The 17,809-nt window shown below is 41.9% G+C and overlaps 1 protein-coding gene across 1 annotated transcript in view; it reads right to left on the bottom strand.

The window, feature by feature from the left end:
* Glud1 (glutamate dehydrogenase 1) overlaps positions 1-17,809 on the bottom strand; it is a 39,154-nt gene that overhangs the window by 958 nt on the left and 20,387 nt on the right. Inside the window, exons 5-12 of the mRNA XM_051141915.1 lie at positions 15,408-15,502; positions 10,342-10,521; positions 8,703-8,840; positions 7,905-8,042; positions 7,426-7,506; positions 3,781-3,904; positions 2,537-2,628; positions 908-970 (exon numbers count right to left, since the gene is read on the bottom strand). Of these exons, the coding sequence (XP_050997872.1) occupies positions 908-970; positions 2,537-2,628; positions 3,781-3,904; positions 7,426-7,506; positions 7,905-8,042; positions 8,703-8,840; positions 10,342-10,521; positions 15,408-15,502 (911 nt within the window). The remainder of the gene's footprint in view (positions 1-907; positions 971-2,536; positions 2,629-3,780; positions 3,905-7,425; positions 7,507-7,904; positions 8,043-8,702; positions 8,841-10,341; positions 10,522-15,407; positions 15,503-17,809) is intronic.

Below are 17,809 nucleotides of genomic sequence, written 5' to 3'. Positions count from 1 at the left end.
AATAAAGTTAAAAAAAACAAAACAAAACAAAAAACAAAAACAAAAAAACCAACCAAGAACAGGGAACTAGGAACATTCTAGAACTTCAGCAATGACATCTGCATCTGCACAGCCTTGTGAATATATTACAGGCTGATGAACTGTATACTTTAAAAGATGATTATAGTGTTAAAAGGTAAATTTCCTGATTTTGTGTATGTGTGTGCTGTGTGCATGTGCACTCTCGTGTGCCAATGTATGTGTCAGAGGAATACTTGAGTGGGTGGGTTCTTTCCTTCTACCATCTGAGTCCCAAGAGTTGAACTCAGACTGTCAAATATGGCAAGCGTCTTTATCCACGGAGCCATCTTGCCAGACCATTAAACTGTTTTAATTATATCTCAATTAAGAAGTGCCACCTTCTTCAGTAAAATCTGTCTGTGTGTTTCAACCTGGAAATCCAAATGGACAGAATCTGATCAAGAAGAAATCAGTCTTTAATGCTAGCACTTGAGGAGGCAGAGGCAGGCAGACCTCTCTGCATTCAAGACTAGCCTGGTCCTACATTCAGAGTTCCAGAACAGCCAGGGCTACATAGAGAGACTTTGTCCCAACCAACCAACCAACCAACCAACCAACCAACCAACCAACCAAACAAACAAAAACCTGTGCTCAAACTGTGTTACATTTAAGGCCCTGGTGTAAAAAGGGTTCAAGTGATAAAACAAAACTCAAATATTTCTTACTTAAACCAACTCAGCACGATGTCTTCCTAGGCCTGGGAAACGCTGACAATAATAGTGCTCATCACCTGACGCTGAGAAGGTACATAAGTAAGGACCAGGTAACAGAGTACTGCCTGCCAAGACAGCATGGCTATCTGTGCTTCATGTTATTAACACAAAGGCAGTCCCATCTGCACACCTACCCTGGCAGATCTCTCCATTGTGTAGGCCAAGCCGGAGTGCACGATGTCTTTCTCAGACGCACCCTGTTAGGAAAAAGAACATTAACTTAACAAAGACACATGAAGATATGGTTCGTGACTCTAGAAGAATATCAAGGGTTAAGCTGATATGCAGCAATATAGGAAAGACATATAATTTCTATACTGTATCAATAGATACTAGCGAGCAGACAAAACACATTTTCACACACAGCTTAGTTTTAGTGGTAGTGGACAGCTACAAATACTCGTAAGGCAAGATCACAATGAACACACACACAGAAAGGCAGCCCTGGGGCAGGCGAGTAGTCAGTCAGCAGCCTCCTCACTTCTCCAGGCAAGAGGGCCACCAGACACAGAAAGGAATATGGCTAACGCTGACCGCAGCTCTGGGACAATCTCGCCTGTGCACTTAGTAGCCCTACCTTTAAAACTGGAGGGTCTAAGATCTTTATATTTCTATAGATTCTATTTAATTTCTTTCTTGGAAGGATTTCTAAAAAAATGTATAAATCACTATCACTCCAAATGTAACAACAAAGCTGTACAACATATATCCTATGGTGCCAGATAAAAACTTGAAGTGGGTTACCAAAAAAAGTGATCTGCTCTGAGCTGGGCGTGGTGGCGCGCGTCTTTAATCCCAGCACTTGAGAAGCAGAGGCAGGTGGATCTCTGAGTTCAAGGCCAGAGTGAGTCCAGGACAGCCAAGGCTACACAGAGAAACCCTGTCTTGAAAAACCATTAAAAAAAAAAGTGGCCCGTTCTCCTCCAGAGCTTGGGAGGAGGAGGGAGAAGGGTCAGGAGCTGGTCCTTGGCCACTTTTTGCAAAAAAAAAAAGTTATTTATACTGAACATCTTGCAGCTCATACTTCTGCAGCATTTATGTTATACTTTGTTTTGGTCCATAAAATTAGGAGACAAAACAAGCTTACTTAATAGGTGGAATAGTGCTGTTTCTTTCACTCATTCAAACATTTATTAAAAACACTATGTCCTAGGCATGTTTAGGCATTAGGGACACAGGAATAAAAAAAAAAAAAAACCCTGTGTTTTCAAGGACATGATGCATGTGTGTATGTACATAAACCACATATATACAGACCTGAAACTTGGAGGCTAAAGAGATATACAACTTTTTGGGTTTTTTTGAGACAAGGTCTCTGTGGCCCAGGCTGGTCTTAAATTCATACCAAGTCTCTTACTTCTGCCCCTTGAGTTCTAGGACTACAGATTAAGTTCTCTTTGTAATGTGCACATACTATGGCTACACCATGTCAAGAATGGATTGGTGTTCTCTTTGCTACTTGGCTAACTATGTGTCCATATAATTATTTCATATTTTCATATACTTCAGTCTCACATTTACTTTTCAGTTCTAGTTTGTTCTCTGAAACTTGAGTAATAAAGTATGGCAATCCTTCATGACTGTGTTGAATAACTGCTGTGCTGCAGCCATCATTTCTAGAATGGAATGAACGATGAAGTATAATCACATGATACAATTACGGTTAACATCTTTTGATAATACTACATTTAATCTACCTAGCCTGTCTGAAACACAGGGCAGGGAACAGGTATAAAGTGCCACTCTGGTTTCACCACACTCACCGATATCCTGTCCTGGAACTCCGCTGTGGGGACCACAGGAATAGTTCCGCCATGCTTTCCGAATTTTCTCTCTAAACTCTCTTGAACAGACACTGTGAAAAGCCAAGACATCAGAGTAAGATACAGCTATACAGGTGGGAGAGACTAAATGCAGAACTTAAAGTAACTAACCTATATATGTGTAACCCCAAAACTAATGTTTTAGAAATCTTTACCCCTAATGGCACAGAAGGGTTAATCATTAAACACTTAGCAAGGAGAAGTCTGCCAAATTCCTATAGAAATGTGAATTTAGGTCACTGCTCCGTTTCCATAACACCCACCACTAGCCTTTTCTTCTCTTGGCTCTGTTAAAAAGAACTGTTGAGGGAAGAGAAAAGGACAGGAGGAACATTCTCAGAGTGGCAGAGGACTGGAGCACAGTTGGAGGTCTTGGTTTTATTTCAGCTGGATAAGAGATTCTTTTCTCTCTCTCTCTCTCTCTCTTTTTTTTATTAATTTATTCTTATTACATCTCAATGGTTATCCTATCCCTTGTATCCTTCCATTCTTCCCTCCCTCCTATTTTCCCCTTACTCCCCAAGAGATTCTTCTTTTTTTTTTTTTTTTTAAGTTTTTTGAGACAGTATTTCTCTGTGTAACTGCCCTGGCTGTACTAGACTTGCATTGTAGACCAGGCTGGCCTCAGACTTACTGCAATTGGCCTGCCTTTGCCTCCCAAGTGCTGGCCTGGCTGGATGAGGGATTCTTTTTAAAAATATTAAAAAATTTATTTTTGATGAGAGATTCTTAATGGAGTTTACTCTGGTCAAATAAAAACTATTACCAGAGGACTCAAAAAAGGGTTTCCACACAAGGTTGGACTTCTTTTAATTAGTGAAGGAGAGAATAGGTTTCACTCCATTTTCAGAAATATTAGTGAGGACTTCTCTGAGAGCAACTAGCGATTAGTAAGATCAGAGGTGGACTACTTGTCTACAAAGACTCTACAGTATCACTAATTTAGATTATATTTGGGGAAAACGAGATTATAAAATAATAATTTGACTATAAGCATCTGAGACCATTTATAAAAAATGGTATACTTTTGCTCTATGGCCCAGGACACACACAACTGTCTTTTGTTCTAGGCAAAGGTCTCTAGGATTATCAGGAAAAATTTCTCAAGTATGAATGCTTTCCCAGCTCTGTCTTTGGCCCAAAGCACACTTTTTGGAGATGCAGACAAGATTCTAAGAACTCACTGAGCAAGTGGTAGTTAGAGTCCCTTTCGTATTTGAAGGTCAATCGGCCATAGCTGACATGATTTAGGTTCTTCAGCCACTCAAAGTAAGACACTGTCACTCCTCCAGCATTTAAGTAGAGATCCTATACACAAAATGTGACACAGAAAATATAAAGAAAATGAAAAGATGACTTTAATAAAAAATTATTAGAAAACAATGAACTCACACATACAAACAAATGTATGTGTGTGAACATTTATGTGTCTTGCATGTGTTACATGTACAGGTCAGAAGACAACTTCTGAGATTCAGTTATCGTCTTCTAGCACGTCAAACTCTTGGGGACGGAACTCTGGAAACCAAGTTTGGAGCTTAGCATCTTTAATACCTTAGCCATTTTGTCAGGCTTAGGAACTCAATTTCAATACTAAGGTGGACTACATATCTGTGCTGGATAGATTTTGTTTTTTTTTTTGGTTTTCGAGATAGGGTTTCTCTGTGTGATAGTCCTGGCTGTCCTGGAATCACTCTGTAGACCAGGCTGGCCTTGAACTCACAGTGATTCCCCTGCCTCTGCCTCCTGAGTGCTGGGACTAAAGATGTGCACCACCAAGCCAGTCTTGTGCTAGACAATTTTATGCCAACTTCACACAAGCTAAAGTCGTCTGAGAGGTGGGAACCTCAATTAAGAAAATGCCTCCATAAAACCCAGCTGTAGGTAAGCCTGAAGGGCAGTGGCTTTCAAGCATTCTAACACCGTAACCCTTCAATACAGTTCCTCATGTAGTGGTGATCCTAACCCTAAAACTATTTTTGCTGCTACTTCATAACTGTACTTTTACTACTGTTATGAATCATAATGTAAATATTTTTGGAGACAGAGGTCTGTCAAAGGGGTCAAGACCCACAGGTTGAGAAACACTGCTGCATGGCATTTTTAATTAGTGACTGATGGGGGAGGGCCCAGCCTGTTGTGGGTGGTGCCACCCCTGGGCTGGTGGGCTGGTGGTCCTGGGTTCTATGAGAAAGCAGGCTGAGTAAGTCATGGGAGCCAGTATACAGAATTCTCCATGGCTTCTGCATCAGCTCCTGTGTCCAGGTTCCTGCCCTGCCCTTTGATGAACAGAGCTGTGGAAGTGTTGCTTTGGTCACTGTGTCTCACCACAGCAACAGATCATCAAACACAGCAAATGTATCTTAGAGGTCATTGGATGGTAGTGATACTTTTTTTTAGACAGGGTTTCTCTGTGTAGCCTTGGCTGTCTTGGAACTCATTCTGTAGACCAGGATAAACTTGAACTCACAGAGATCCACTGCCTCTGCCTCCCAATGCTGGGATTAAGGGCATGCTAGCTTATTCTTACCATGATCTCAGACTAAACTGTCTGCTCACCCATCAGTGGACTCACGGTGCCTCCAGTGCCTCTTCAGACGCCAGCATTACTTTTGCCTCCATCTAAAGGCAGCCTACTTCAACTAAATCAGATTACTATTTTTTTAAAACACATTTTCTGCAAAGAGGGCTCTTCTGGGTGACATTAAGTCCCAATGACCCCTCCATTACACCCCAGACTCTGAATACATGCTCCTTGTAGTAGTTAAAAAAAGAAATGTGTACAGGTGCCTGCAAGGGCCAGAAGAGTGTCAGATCCCCTGAAGCTGGGGGTACAGGAAGGTTGTGAGTTGCCCAGCATTGAAGCTCTGAACTTGCAAGAGCACTCTAGGCTTTTAACTGCTGTGCCATCTCTCTAACCCTGTTTTCCTTTCCTTTCTTCTTCTTCTTCTTCTTCTTCTTCTTCTTCTTCTTCTTCTTCTTCTTCTTCTTCTTCTTCTTCTTCTTCTTCCTCCTCCTCCTCCTCCTCCTCCTCCTCCTCCTCTTCTTCATTCCCCCCCCCCTCGTCCCAGTAATGCAGGAAGAGCCAGTCAAGATGCACAAAGTTTGGAACTGTATAGCAAAACTTAGGAATTTAGTGTAGGATTGTATTTTCAGCACAGTATAAATTTAACATAACCAGATTTTTAGAGGGTTACATATACTCAAGTTACACATGAAGAGTGTTCAGGACTAAGAGAAAAGTGGCTAGTATACTATATTAACCATGCTTGAATCCTCCCTGCGTCTCTTTTTTCTTGAGGTGCTGGGGACTGAGCCCTGGACTTCATGTTAGGCAAGAACCCTACCATTGAGACCGTGGCCTCAGCCTTGTTGCCATTATATTTTCTTCTTATTAATTTATTTATTCACTTTACATCCCAGTTGTAGCCCCCTTCCTCCCTCCAACCCGTCCTCCCCTATTCCTCAGAAGAAGGGGGCCCCACCCCCACCCCAGCTCGTCATGTTGCATCAGGACTGAATTTGTCCTCTTCCCCTGTGGCCTGGCAAGGCAGTCCTGTCAGGGGAAGTGATCAAAAAGCAGGCAACAGAGTTCATGTCAGAGACAGCCGCCACCCCTCAGCTGCCCATCGGCTACATCTATAGAGAGGACCTAGGTCCAGTCCACCCATGGTCCTTGGTTGGTGCTTCAGGTCCCCTCTGGGCCTTGGTTAGTTGGCTCTGTTGGTCTTGTGGAGCTCGTCACTTCTAGGTCCTTTTATCCTTCCTACAACTTTTCCACTAGACTTCCTATGCTTTGTCCAATGTTTAGCTATGAGTCTCAGCATCTGTTTCCAACCACTGCTGAGGGGAGCCTCTCAGAGGACAATTCTGATAGGCTTCTGTCTAAAAGTATAGCAGAATATCATTAATAGTGTCAGAGGTTGGCTCTCTTCCATGGGGTAGGCCTTGGGTTGGGCCAGGCATTGGTTGGACATTCCCTCAATCTCTGCTCTATCTGTTCTATCTTTATCCTTGCATGCCTTATAAGCAGGGTGAATTTCCCCCCTCCACTAGGAGTCTCATCTAGTTAGAAAGGTATCCTCTTCGGTCTCTACAAAGCCTGCTACTAGGAGTCTCAGTTATAGTTCCCCTCATATTCTCCCTGAGGCCTGTTCTGACTTAGGTCTCCAGCTTGTCACAGAGAAGGCCCCACCCACAGTTTCTCTTCTCTGCAGGCCTTCTGTCTTCCACCTCTGCTCTCTCTAGGTCTGATCTCCACCCTTATTTCTCTCTGTGCTCCCTCTCTTACCTTGATCCCTCTCTTCATCCACTACCTCTGCCTAGTCTATGCCATTATATTTTCTTTTTTTCGAGATAGGGTTTCTCTGTGTAGTTTTGGCTGTTCCGGACTCACTTTGTAGACCAGGCTGGCCTCAAACTCACAGTGATCCACCTGCCTCTGCCTCTCAAGTGCTGGGATTCAAGACGTGCACCACCACCGCCCGGCCTGCCCTTATATTTTCTTAAAAGTAAATAAAAATTAGGAGTTTACCATAGCTGCTGGGTGGTGGTGGCGGCAGCGCACACATTTAATCACAGCATTTGGAAGGCAGAAGCAGAGGGACCTTTGTGAGTTCGAGGCCAGCCTGATATAAAGAGCAAATTCCAGGACAGCCAGAGCAATACAGAGAAACCCTGCCTCTAAAAACAAAACAAAACAATACACAACAAAATAATTTGCCACAACTTGTGACACCATTGGGTCCTTTCTTCTGCCAGTTGCTATCAAAATAAAATTATGATTCCCAGAACATATAAAACCCGAAGAACATAGATAGGTGACCTACTGGAATAACCATGATGTTCCTTTCCAGGAAAATCTTATCAGCCTCTGGGGTGGTCGGTCCATTAGCACCCTCAGCAATGATCTGAAAGAGAATTAGGGACATGCACAGATGCTGGGAAAACCTTCATAACAAAGAGATGTATATATGGGTAAGGAGCTAAAAGACAGAACATAATTCAGCTTTCTGTTTCTTTAACTTTCTTAACTATGTTGGAAACTGGTGACGATGGTATAAACTGCCAATCAGACTTTTGTGACACCTAATGCCCTTGCACACTGAAGATGCTGACACCCTTAATGCCCTTGCACTGAAGATGCTGATGCCCCTAATGCCCTTGCACACTAAAGATATTGACACTCTAATGCCCTTGCACACTGATGATGCTGACACTCCTAATGCCCTTGCACACTGATGATGCTGACACTCCTAATGCCCTTGCACACTGAAGATGCTGACTTTGGCTTTCACAGTGGTTTTACCTTGGCTTTGACTCTGGGTGCATTGGACTTGGTCAACTGCTTCTCGCTGGCTGCAGGGATTAGAATATCACAGTCAGCCTCCAAGATGCTTCCTTCATAGACCTTGGCTTTGGGAAAGCCCAGAATTGATCCATGTTGCTGTAATTGACCAGAAATCAGAATTAATGGCTGACAACTGAATTTAAATGCTGGCTTTAGTGTCTACTATACAAAATCTGTTTATTAAGAGACTTTTGAGAACCGGGTATGGTGGTCCATATCCCTGTAGTAGGGATGCTGAGGCAAGGAGAATATTGTGTGTTTGCAACCAGGCTGGGCTACCAAGGGAATATAAGGCCAACAAAGTGCACATAGCAGGAGCATGTCTCAAATGACCAAGCCAAGCTTGAATGAAAAAACTCAACCCCACCACCCAAACATAAAACTGAAAGGAAAAAGAAATAAGACTTAAGGTTCCTGTTACCAAGGAGACTGATAATCTGAGTTCAAGCACCCATACAGTGGAAGGAGAAAACTGCTGCATGTTTCCTCTGACCTCCACGTGCACATGGTGGTACATGTTAATAAATTAAAAAAAATTTTTTTTAAAAAGGGCTGGTGAGATGGCTCAGTGCTTGCCATCAAGCAATGACCTGAGCTTGAACCCTGGGACCCATATGGTATAAGGAGAGAGCAGACTCCTGTAGGTGATCCTCTGACCTCCAACTGTGTATCACAGCACATGAAAATGTAATTAAGGAAAAAAAAATCTATTCTCTGAAAAAATTTAAAAGACTAGTAGATATCAGAATAACATACCAACTTAAAATCTTCCAGTTCTTTTGGATCAATACCATCTGGATTCCATATGCTCCCATCAGATTCACCAACACCAACACATTTAGCACCAAAACGATGTAGGTATCTCATAGAGTGCAGGCCCACGTTACCAAATCCCTGTGAAGAACAATTATGCATGACACAGACTTGGTACAGATAGCATCAGTCATTTTGGCCAACATAAATCTATATTCTGCTAGTTTAGAATCAAGTACCAAATTCCTTTTCCTAAAAGAAGCAATGTCCTGGGCCAGTAGATGGCTTAGAGGGCACTTGTCACCAAGTGTACTCTGATGATCTCTGAACGGAGAGAACCAACTACTATAAGGGTGTCCTCTATGTGTGCTTTGGCACACAGATATATACACAAATACAAACAAAATAAGTAAATATATATTTAAAAAGAAGAGATATGCTGAATGAATGGTTTCTTCAGTGGCAAATTTCTATGATCAAAAATCTAAAACCCAACCTCCAGTTACCCATGAGACTGAGCTCTGGACAAGTTTGGTGAGAGAAGGGCAATGGGGACAGCCCAGGCCAGTGTAGTCAGGGTCCAGCGGTCTTCTACTGACTGTACGTATGAAGACACGCTACTGACTGTATGTATGAAGACACGCTACTGACTGTATGTATGAAGACACGCTACTGGCTGTATGTATGAAGACACGCTACTGGCTGTATGTATGAAGACACGCTACTGGCTGTATGTATGTATGAAGACACGCTACTGACTGTATGTATGAAGACACGCTACTGACTGTATGAAGACACGCTACTGACTGTATGTATGTATGAAGACACGCTACTGACTGTATGTATGAAGACACGCTACTGACTGTATGTATGAAGACACGCTACTGACTGTATGTATGAAGACACGCTACTGACTGTATGTATGAAGACACGCTACTGACTGTATGTATAAAGACACGCTACTGACTGTATGTATGAAGACACGCTACTGACTGTATGTATGAAGACACGCTACTGACTGTATGTATAAAGACATGCTACTGACTGTATGTATGAAGACACGCTACTGACTGTATGTATAAAGACACGCCACTATTCTAAGGTGATGCTAACTGAACTAAGTGAAATACACGCTAACATATAAGACAAATTTAGGTCAATGTGAAAATACTTGTGCACATTTCAATAGCTTTATAGTTGAAGCCTTTTCCCCTCCTGAATGCAATTTTATGCTTAAATAAGAACCAAAAGAAGTTGGTAAGTTGTATATTTAATATCTAAGAGATATTAAATTGGGTTTAATTCTATGAATCATATCAAGATTAAGAAAAAAAGATGTTTCACTTTGAAGACAACCACTCTAAAAATCTAACAAATTCTCAAAGAGTCCAATGTTAGTGCCATAAATTGAAAACTTTTTAAACCTTTTATGTATTATAAAGACAAAAACTAGGGGCTGGTGAGATGGATGGATGGATGGATAAAAGCATGTGTACCCAAGCCTGATGACCTGAATTTAATCCTTAGGGTTTACATGGAAGAACTGACTCCTCCCTGACCTGCAATGCATCCTATAGCATGCATCTTCCCATATAAATACATGTAAGGAGTAGAGCAAAACGAAACCTTCAAGTTCTTTTACCTGAACAACAAATGTCTTGTCGCCAAACCCTGGTGTCATTCCTAAAATGCTCATGTAAGAAGCTTCATTGATGAAGTTTTCAATTCCATGGAAAACACCACGGCCAGTAGCGGAGATGCGCCCATGGATGCCTCCTTGACTGATGGGTTTACCAGTAACACAGGCATGTGCATTGATGTCCTGAAAGAGAGGGCTAGAGATATAGCTCACAAGTAAAGTGCTTGTTTAGTGTCAATGAGGCTTGAGTTTAAGCCTGGTGCCATGTTAAAAAAAATTCCTGTGAGAGGAAAGGAGTCATATTTAAAGTCACATATTGAAATAGGTCAGCTGCCTTGAACTTGTGACCCTTGTTTCAACCTTCTCGAGCACTGGGATTACAGGCATGTGCCACCATACCCAGTGCTAAGCCCTGTGTCTATGATCGACCAAATACAATGAAGCACATTCCTGTTAGCTAACCATATTTCCATTAAGAGTGTATTCATGTTGGTGTCGTGGCACTGCCTGTGACCCCCAACATTTGCAGGGGCAGAAGAAGCTCAAGTTCAAGGGTACTCTGGTTATGTAGCAAGACTGTTTCAAACCACAAAACTTAAACAAGGGTGTGCAAATCTCTTGAGTAAGAGTGACTCATGTAAAGTTCATATTCAACAAAAGGGAGGGGCCTTTCCCAACTTTCTGTTCTTAGGAATCTATTAATGTAGGCCGCTTTCCACACTGTAACAGTTTGGGAATTTAGTGTTAAGCATAAGCATAGATATAATTCAGCTTGAAGCCCTTACTCCTTCATTGAAAAATTAAGCCACATGATGCTAGGGTATACATTCCACTTGCAAGTGCCTTAAGACTGTCAAAACATAAACAAAACAAAAAATGCAGAACCAGAAGAAATATTCTAACTTTCTTGGACGGAAAGATGGATACTGTGTTGTATTCTGCCAAACTCATTTTTAAATTTAACATGTCATTGAAGAGAAAAAGAAAACCAACCAACCAACCATAACAACCCTCCGCCCCAGAAAAGTTAGGATTGGTAACAGGCCCGTAATCTTAGCACTTGGGTCGCGAGGCTGAGGCAGGAGGATCTTTGCCGTCAGGGCCACCCTGGTCTACACAGTGAGCTCCAGGCCTGCCAAGGCTGCACAGGAAAACCTTGCCTCATTCAAATAAAGAAAGAATTTAAAAAGATGACATTTAAATGATTTTTTTTTTTTAGGTTTTTTTTTTTTTTTTTTTTTTTTTTAGTTTTGAGACAGGGTTTCTCTGTGTTATCTTGGATGTCTTGGACTCGCTTTGTAGGTCAGGCTGGCCTAGAACTCAGTGATCCACTTGCCTCTGCCTCCTGAGTGCTGGGATTACAGGCATGTGCCACCATGCCAGCGTGAAAAGAAAAATTTAAATGGTGTTCACGGGTAGGATGCAGATGCCTTTGGTAGTACCAACAAATCTGTAAAATGGATAGAGGGGTGATTCCACTCTTACCACCTACCTTTTTATCTTCTTTCAATTAAGGCTGTGCATGTCTTTTTGTTTACAAAGAGGCATAGTTAGTAAAATAGGTTCTTTGGGGCCTGGACAGATGGCTCAGTTGGTAAAGCACTTTGTGTGCAAGCATGAATATCCCTAGGGCTTTCTGGCTGCTTGGCCAGTGTTGCCAAAGCAGTGAGCTCCATGTCCGGCACGACTTTGCCTTAAAAAATAAAAGAGGAGGGCTAGAGAGATGGCTCAGTGGTTAAGAACATAGCCTGGTCTTCCAAAGGTCCTGAGTTCAATTCCCAGTGTCCACATGGTGGCTCACAACCATCTATAGTGAGATCTGGTGCCTTCTTCTGGCCTGCTAGTATACATGCAGGCAGAACACTGTATATTTAATAAATAAATAAATCTTTTAAAAAATGAGGAGATCTACACTGGAAGACAATGTTGACCTTGGGGGACACACACACACATACACACACACACACACACACACACACACACACACACACAGAGGGGGGAACATGGGTTTCTTTTCTGAAGTACTGCACACTATAAACATAGCAAGCAGAACTTTGTGGAATAGACACATTCACTGATAACTAAACAGAAGAAATGAGGCAGTACAATCACACCTAGAAGATCAACAGAAGATGAAGGATAATTTTTAATCAGTTTCAAAAGCATGCTGCTGAGTGAAGTCATTTATTGCAATGAAGTGATCAACTCCCTATCGCATCCCTACTCAGAGGTCAGCAGACCTTTACTCCTCTTATTTAAACATTTTTTTAAAAACAGACAGAACTTAGAATTGTATTAGTTGTACAGTTACCAACAAAAGAATGAAAGCAAATTTGAAAATTAGGCAGTTTAGTAAAGACCTTAGAATTAGTTTTCCCACAGTTCTTTCATGAATAATTAACACCATGAACACAGAAATGCAAAATTGGTGCCAAATGGTTCTAAACTGTGGAAATGCAAATGCTGGGGCTGAAGGAAATACTGTGTGAGGTCAGGCCTGATGCCAACTGACTCCCCAGCATACCTAGTGGCCTGGGAACCCGGGAGCATGGGATCATGTCCTCCAACACTATATGGCCAGTAGAGTGACATGGCGAGTAATGATAGCTTCTGGGTCTGTAGATTTTCTATCAGTTAAAGATGGAAGGACTCCTACCAGCTCTATCCCAGGTTTATTTGGCAAGCCTCATAAAACTTCATGCTGCCACAACTGTGAAGGCGCTATGAGTAACAGTGCACTGTCTAGCAGCTTGCACTGGTCAGCAAAGGCCAGTTCCCAGCTCAAGAGCAAGATAGCACAATTAGTACTTTCTTAACATTAAAAGACAGCATGCAAGCCAGGTGTGACAATGAAGGCTGAGATTCAGCTGTGACAAACTCAATTCTTTGGGAGCCTGAAGCAGGATAGCTCTAAGTTTCAGTCCAAACTGGGCTACATAGCAAGATTCTGTTTCTTTAAAAAAAAAAAAAAGAAGAAGAAAAGAAAAAATAATGAAGGTAGAATGGTAATCTGAATCTTACACTGTTGCACTTTATTTCATAGATGGAGGCACACTTTTTAAAAAAAACTTACTAAGGGCTGTGGATTGTTCTAAGTACATTATTTAATAGTCTTATAAAGAAGATATTATTGTTTCCTTACATATGAGGAAGTAAGGCTGAGACTCCCAGTTCATGAAGTGGTATGTGAAGGAGGCGGGACTAGAACCCAGATGGCCGGCCTGCGCTCCAAGCCAGTGTTCAGGAAACATGCTTCTCCTCCGAAGCCTAGCTTCCCATTGGGGCCAGCCCTGGAACTCCCCTGTCCCCCTCAACTACCCCAGCCTTTTACTCCCTGAAGGGCTGTATTCCTCTTACATGGTCTGCCTTGCACACCAATGAGTCTGTGGCTCACATCCAGTTAACAGTCAGACAACAACAAAAACCTCCTTTCCCAGGCAGCAGTTACCTTTTAGACTGTTTCTTTTTTCTTCTCTCCAGCGCCTCTTTTCTTAGCTGGAGGTTTTACTTAATGTCCTATTTCCCTCTTTTCATACTCACTGCTGTCTGGGATCCTCTATCTAGCCCTCAACAATTCCATCTCCTGCTATGCAGGGTGAAGCACTAATTATAAGCTCTTCATGGCTTCCCCATTTTCAGGACAAAGCTTCAAGTCCTGGCTGTCCTCAATAAGCAGTGCTCTGGCAGGAGCCCTTCAGTCTTCTGGACCATTCTCCTCTCCCACTGACTGGTTCTAACACCCACCTCCCTGCCTGTGAAGCTCACTTGTCTTCTGTACTTCAGTACTTTCTAGATACTTCTTTTCGCCTCCCCTCCTCCCCCGACATGAACTTTCATCTTTCAGAGCTCAAAACATTTCTAAAGGTCTTTAGACTCTACTTCCAAAGGCTCCGGTTAGGCCTCACTATCTTTTTTATAGCTCTGAAACAGCTTCCATATTTATGCCAGTTGTAGCACGCACCTGATTACTACTCAGTGTAAATGAATTTTTTTCTTTCTTTGGTTTTTTTGAGATAGGGTTTCTCTGTGTAGTTCTGGTTGTTCTGGAACTCTCTGAAGATCAGGCAGCTCTTGAACTTACAGATCTTCCTGCCTTTGCCTCCAGAGTGCTGGGATTAAAGGAAGGCATTACCCCGGCACTAAAATCCCCTTCCTAACCTAGCCGCCCAACTTCTCGTTCTTGTGTTCACTCTCACCCACCGCGCTCAAGCAAGCAAACAAGCTGGGCATGCGTTAATCCCAGAACCTTGGAGGCAGAGGCAGGCAGAGCTCTGTGAGTTCAAGGATAGCCGGGATTACACCGAGAAACCTTGTCTTGAAAAACAAAACAAAAAAGCCACTTCTCTTCCTAGTTTATGGATGTTTTATTTCCTGGGTTCCACAGCTTTCAGAAATGGCTGAAGTTGTTCTCTACAGGCCTGGGTTCCCGAGCCGTGAAGATGGGGCTGGTGTCACATGGATGGCTACTCCTCCTGAAGGGGAGGTCACAGCAAAGGCTCTTCGCTATCAAGTAAAACCCACACTAGGGCTCCACATTTGTAGTGGTTCACTTACCTCTTCAAGCATCGCCTTTCCACATGCATGTCTTACCTGCAATCTCAGCTGCTTCTCTTCCTCTTAGCCCCCAAATCTCCAGATGTTGAAACTCAACCATATTTTCAAGGTCCAGGCCAAATATCCCTTCAAAAAGACCTTCTTCCAGAACCCAGAACTCTATATCATCACACTATTTCCATATCGTAGCTCATGTGCCTTAGCTCCTCTTTAAGTTAAAGCACTTTGGAGGGGGAAGCAGACTGAATGAACCATCTCTAGTGTCTTAGCAACTGAGCTGCTTGGGAAGGGTCTGGGTTCAGTGCCCAGTATAGGGCAGCATGGAAGCAGAAACCCAGTTCATGCTCACTATGCTTGCAGTTTCAGAAGAGAGAGAGGGCAAAGTAATGTGCACAGCAAATTTATGACTAAAAGTGAGATGAGCCCAGTGATTACCAACTTCTCATTAAATCAGATGAACTGTTACTTCTTATGGACAGCAATGCAGGACGCCTCAGGTTTCAGTGGATACTCACATAGTGCCCTATGGTGCTGGCATAGGTGTCAGCGATCCAGGACATCTCCCGCTCACCCGTGCTCATGTCTGGGGCAGGCACATCAATGCCAGGACCTGGGAGCACAGGGAAAGGGCAGTGCGCCAGTTTTTAAGATAAACTTATCCCAAACATAAAGATGCTTGCAATTCTCTAAGAGAACAATGTCACTGTGGCTAGAAAACTTTAGATCTCATTTTGGTAACAAACTGAAGTCATAAAAATACTCATTAAATATCTCTTCTCTATGAAACGTGTATACACAATGTTATGTTGCTACTTCTTCTGCTGTTGCTACAGGCAACAGATATAAGTTATCCTGAGACTTCAGGGTATGGCACTGGCAAATGTGTGGTCTCTCAACTTCAGTTCCCTACACAGTAATTAGAGATAATGTATCATTTTACCCGCTACAACAGGATCATTCTGGTTACTGAGTAGAAAATGGGGAAGTGACACTGCTAAAGCAAGTGTTTTATAAAGTCTGTGATACTTTCACTCACTGAACACTTCTGGTTGACTTATTAGCCAATGGTTGCTGTATATAATGTTCTCAGGCTCAGCTTTTAGTTCACTTTGTAATTACAAAGCAAGTATGAGAATAACAATGGCTTCTGGGCAATAACAGCACCATTGCTGTTTCTAACATCACTGGATATAGTGAACTTACTGAGCAACACATTCAGTGATGTGTCTCCAACTGTAAAGGGAGAACTATGTTGAAAACCAAGAGATAAAAACAATTATTTAAGATGCCAAGTAAGTAAGATATGGCACAGCCACACAAAGTACTAACTAGCCATTAAAACGTAGAGTTAATGGCTTGCAATCATCATAAAATCTACCATGTGGAAAAAGGCAGGTTTCTATAGGCATATATGTTCTCATTTATACAAAATTCTATGCTCTCTTCCTTCCCTCCCCACTTCCTCGCACATGCATATCTATAAATAAATAAGTGTGTGTGTGTGTGTGTGTGTGTGTGTGTGTAGTAAGATAGGTCTCAATACCTTGTTTACTATACTCTGGGATTCTAGTATTATAACTTTCTATAATATACTGTTGGAGTTGCATCATACATTATTTTCATAAAAATAACTTAAAATGCTCAAATAGTGTTTGAGTTGTAGTATACATTATTTCACAAAAATAACTTAAAAAATGCTCAAATTATTAAGTCCATCCATAAATAAAGCTCTTAAGTGTATATAAATTCTAAAACTTTTAACTTTTAGTCAACAAAATAAGTATATCTTTTTTGCTTTCTAAACAAATTGTGATATATTGGAAACAAGATTGGCACAAAAAAACCTTTAAGTCAAGGTCCAAGGTTTATCTCCCCCTCCCCCCACCCTTTGTTTCTGTTTTTAGGCATCTTTAAATCTCAGGGTGTCTAGCCTCCATAACCTGATTACCACACAGAACTTCGATCTGAAGGGTTGACATTCTGGCCTCATCACTGATGAAAGGTTCTACTTGTCTACTTTGCTTACTTTCTATTTCTTGAGTGAAATACTCGGGCTACAGGTCAGTATAATTTTGCTTAACTATATTTCTTTCCTAAGCTACAATTGCTACCAGATTTGTCTAGAAATATCTGTGGTGTATTATCCTAGCTTTCAGCAATATTACTTGCTTCAAATAAAAATATGAATTGGTAAGTCTGAGGTAAGTAAGTTTGTCAATCAAAAGACATTGAAAAAACATGAAGACATGACTGTTGACTGATAAGCTTGCATTTTACAAGTTTCACAAGGGGAGCAAGGAGAAAGTCCACCAAAAAATTAGTCTAGACTTGCACTAACCAAGGACAGAAAAATAGTAAACATCGAACCGCTACTCTGATCTACCCAATGGACAGGACATTCTCCACAGTTATGTGGAGAGTAGGGACTGACTTTGACATGAGCTCTGGTGCCCCATATTTGACCACCTCCCTTTGGTAGGGAGGCCTGTTGGACTCAAAGAGAGTAATCAGGCTACTAAGATGAGACTTGATAGCCTATGACCAGATAGTGGGGGAGGAGGCCCCCTTCGGTTATAGACCTAGGGGAGGGGAATAGGGTGAAAGTGGGAGGGAGGGAGGAATGGGAGGATACAAGTGATGGGATAACAATTGAGTTGTAATCTGAATAAATTAATAAAATTAAAAAAAAATTAGCCTAGACATGCTAAGGTAAGACAGATTTCCTAGTAAGTTAATGAATTTCCTGCCTCAGAGAGTATCAATCTATGGGGATGTACAGATCACAAGTAATTCCTGTACTACAAATTCATCCTTAAATGCACCTTGTTTGAAAATAATAAGATTCTAACAGAACATAAACATAAGGGAAGAGCTGAAATCAGGGTAATTTTGGTGTATGGAGACATGAGGAGTAAGA

This window comes from Acomys russatus, chromosome 3 (assembly GCF_903995435.1).
Source record: "Acomys russatus chromosome 3, mAcoRus1.1, whole genome shotgun sequence".
Taxonomy (NCBI): Eukaryota; Metazoa; Chordata; class Mammalia; order Rodentia; family Muridae; genus Acomys; species Acomys russatus.
This window is presented reverse-complemented; position numbering and strand designations above follow the sequence as displayed.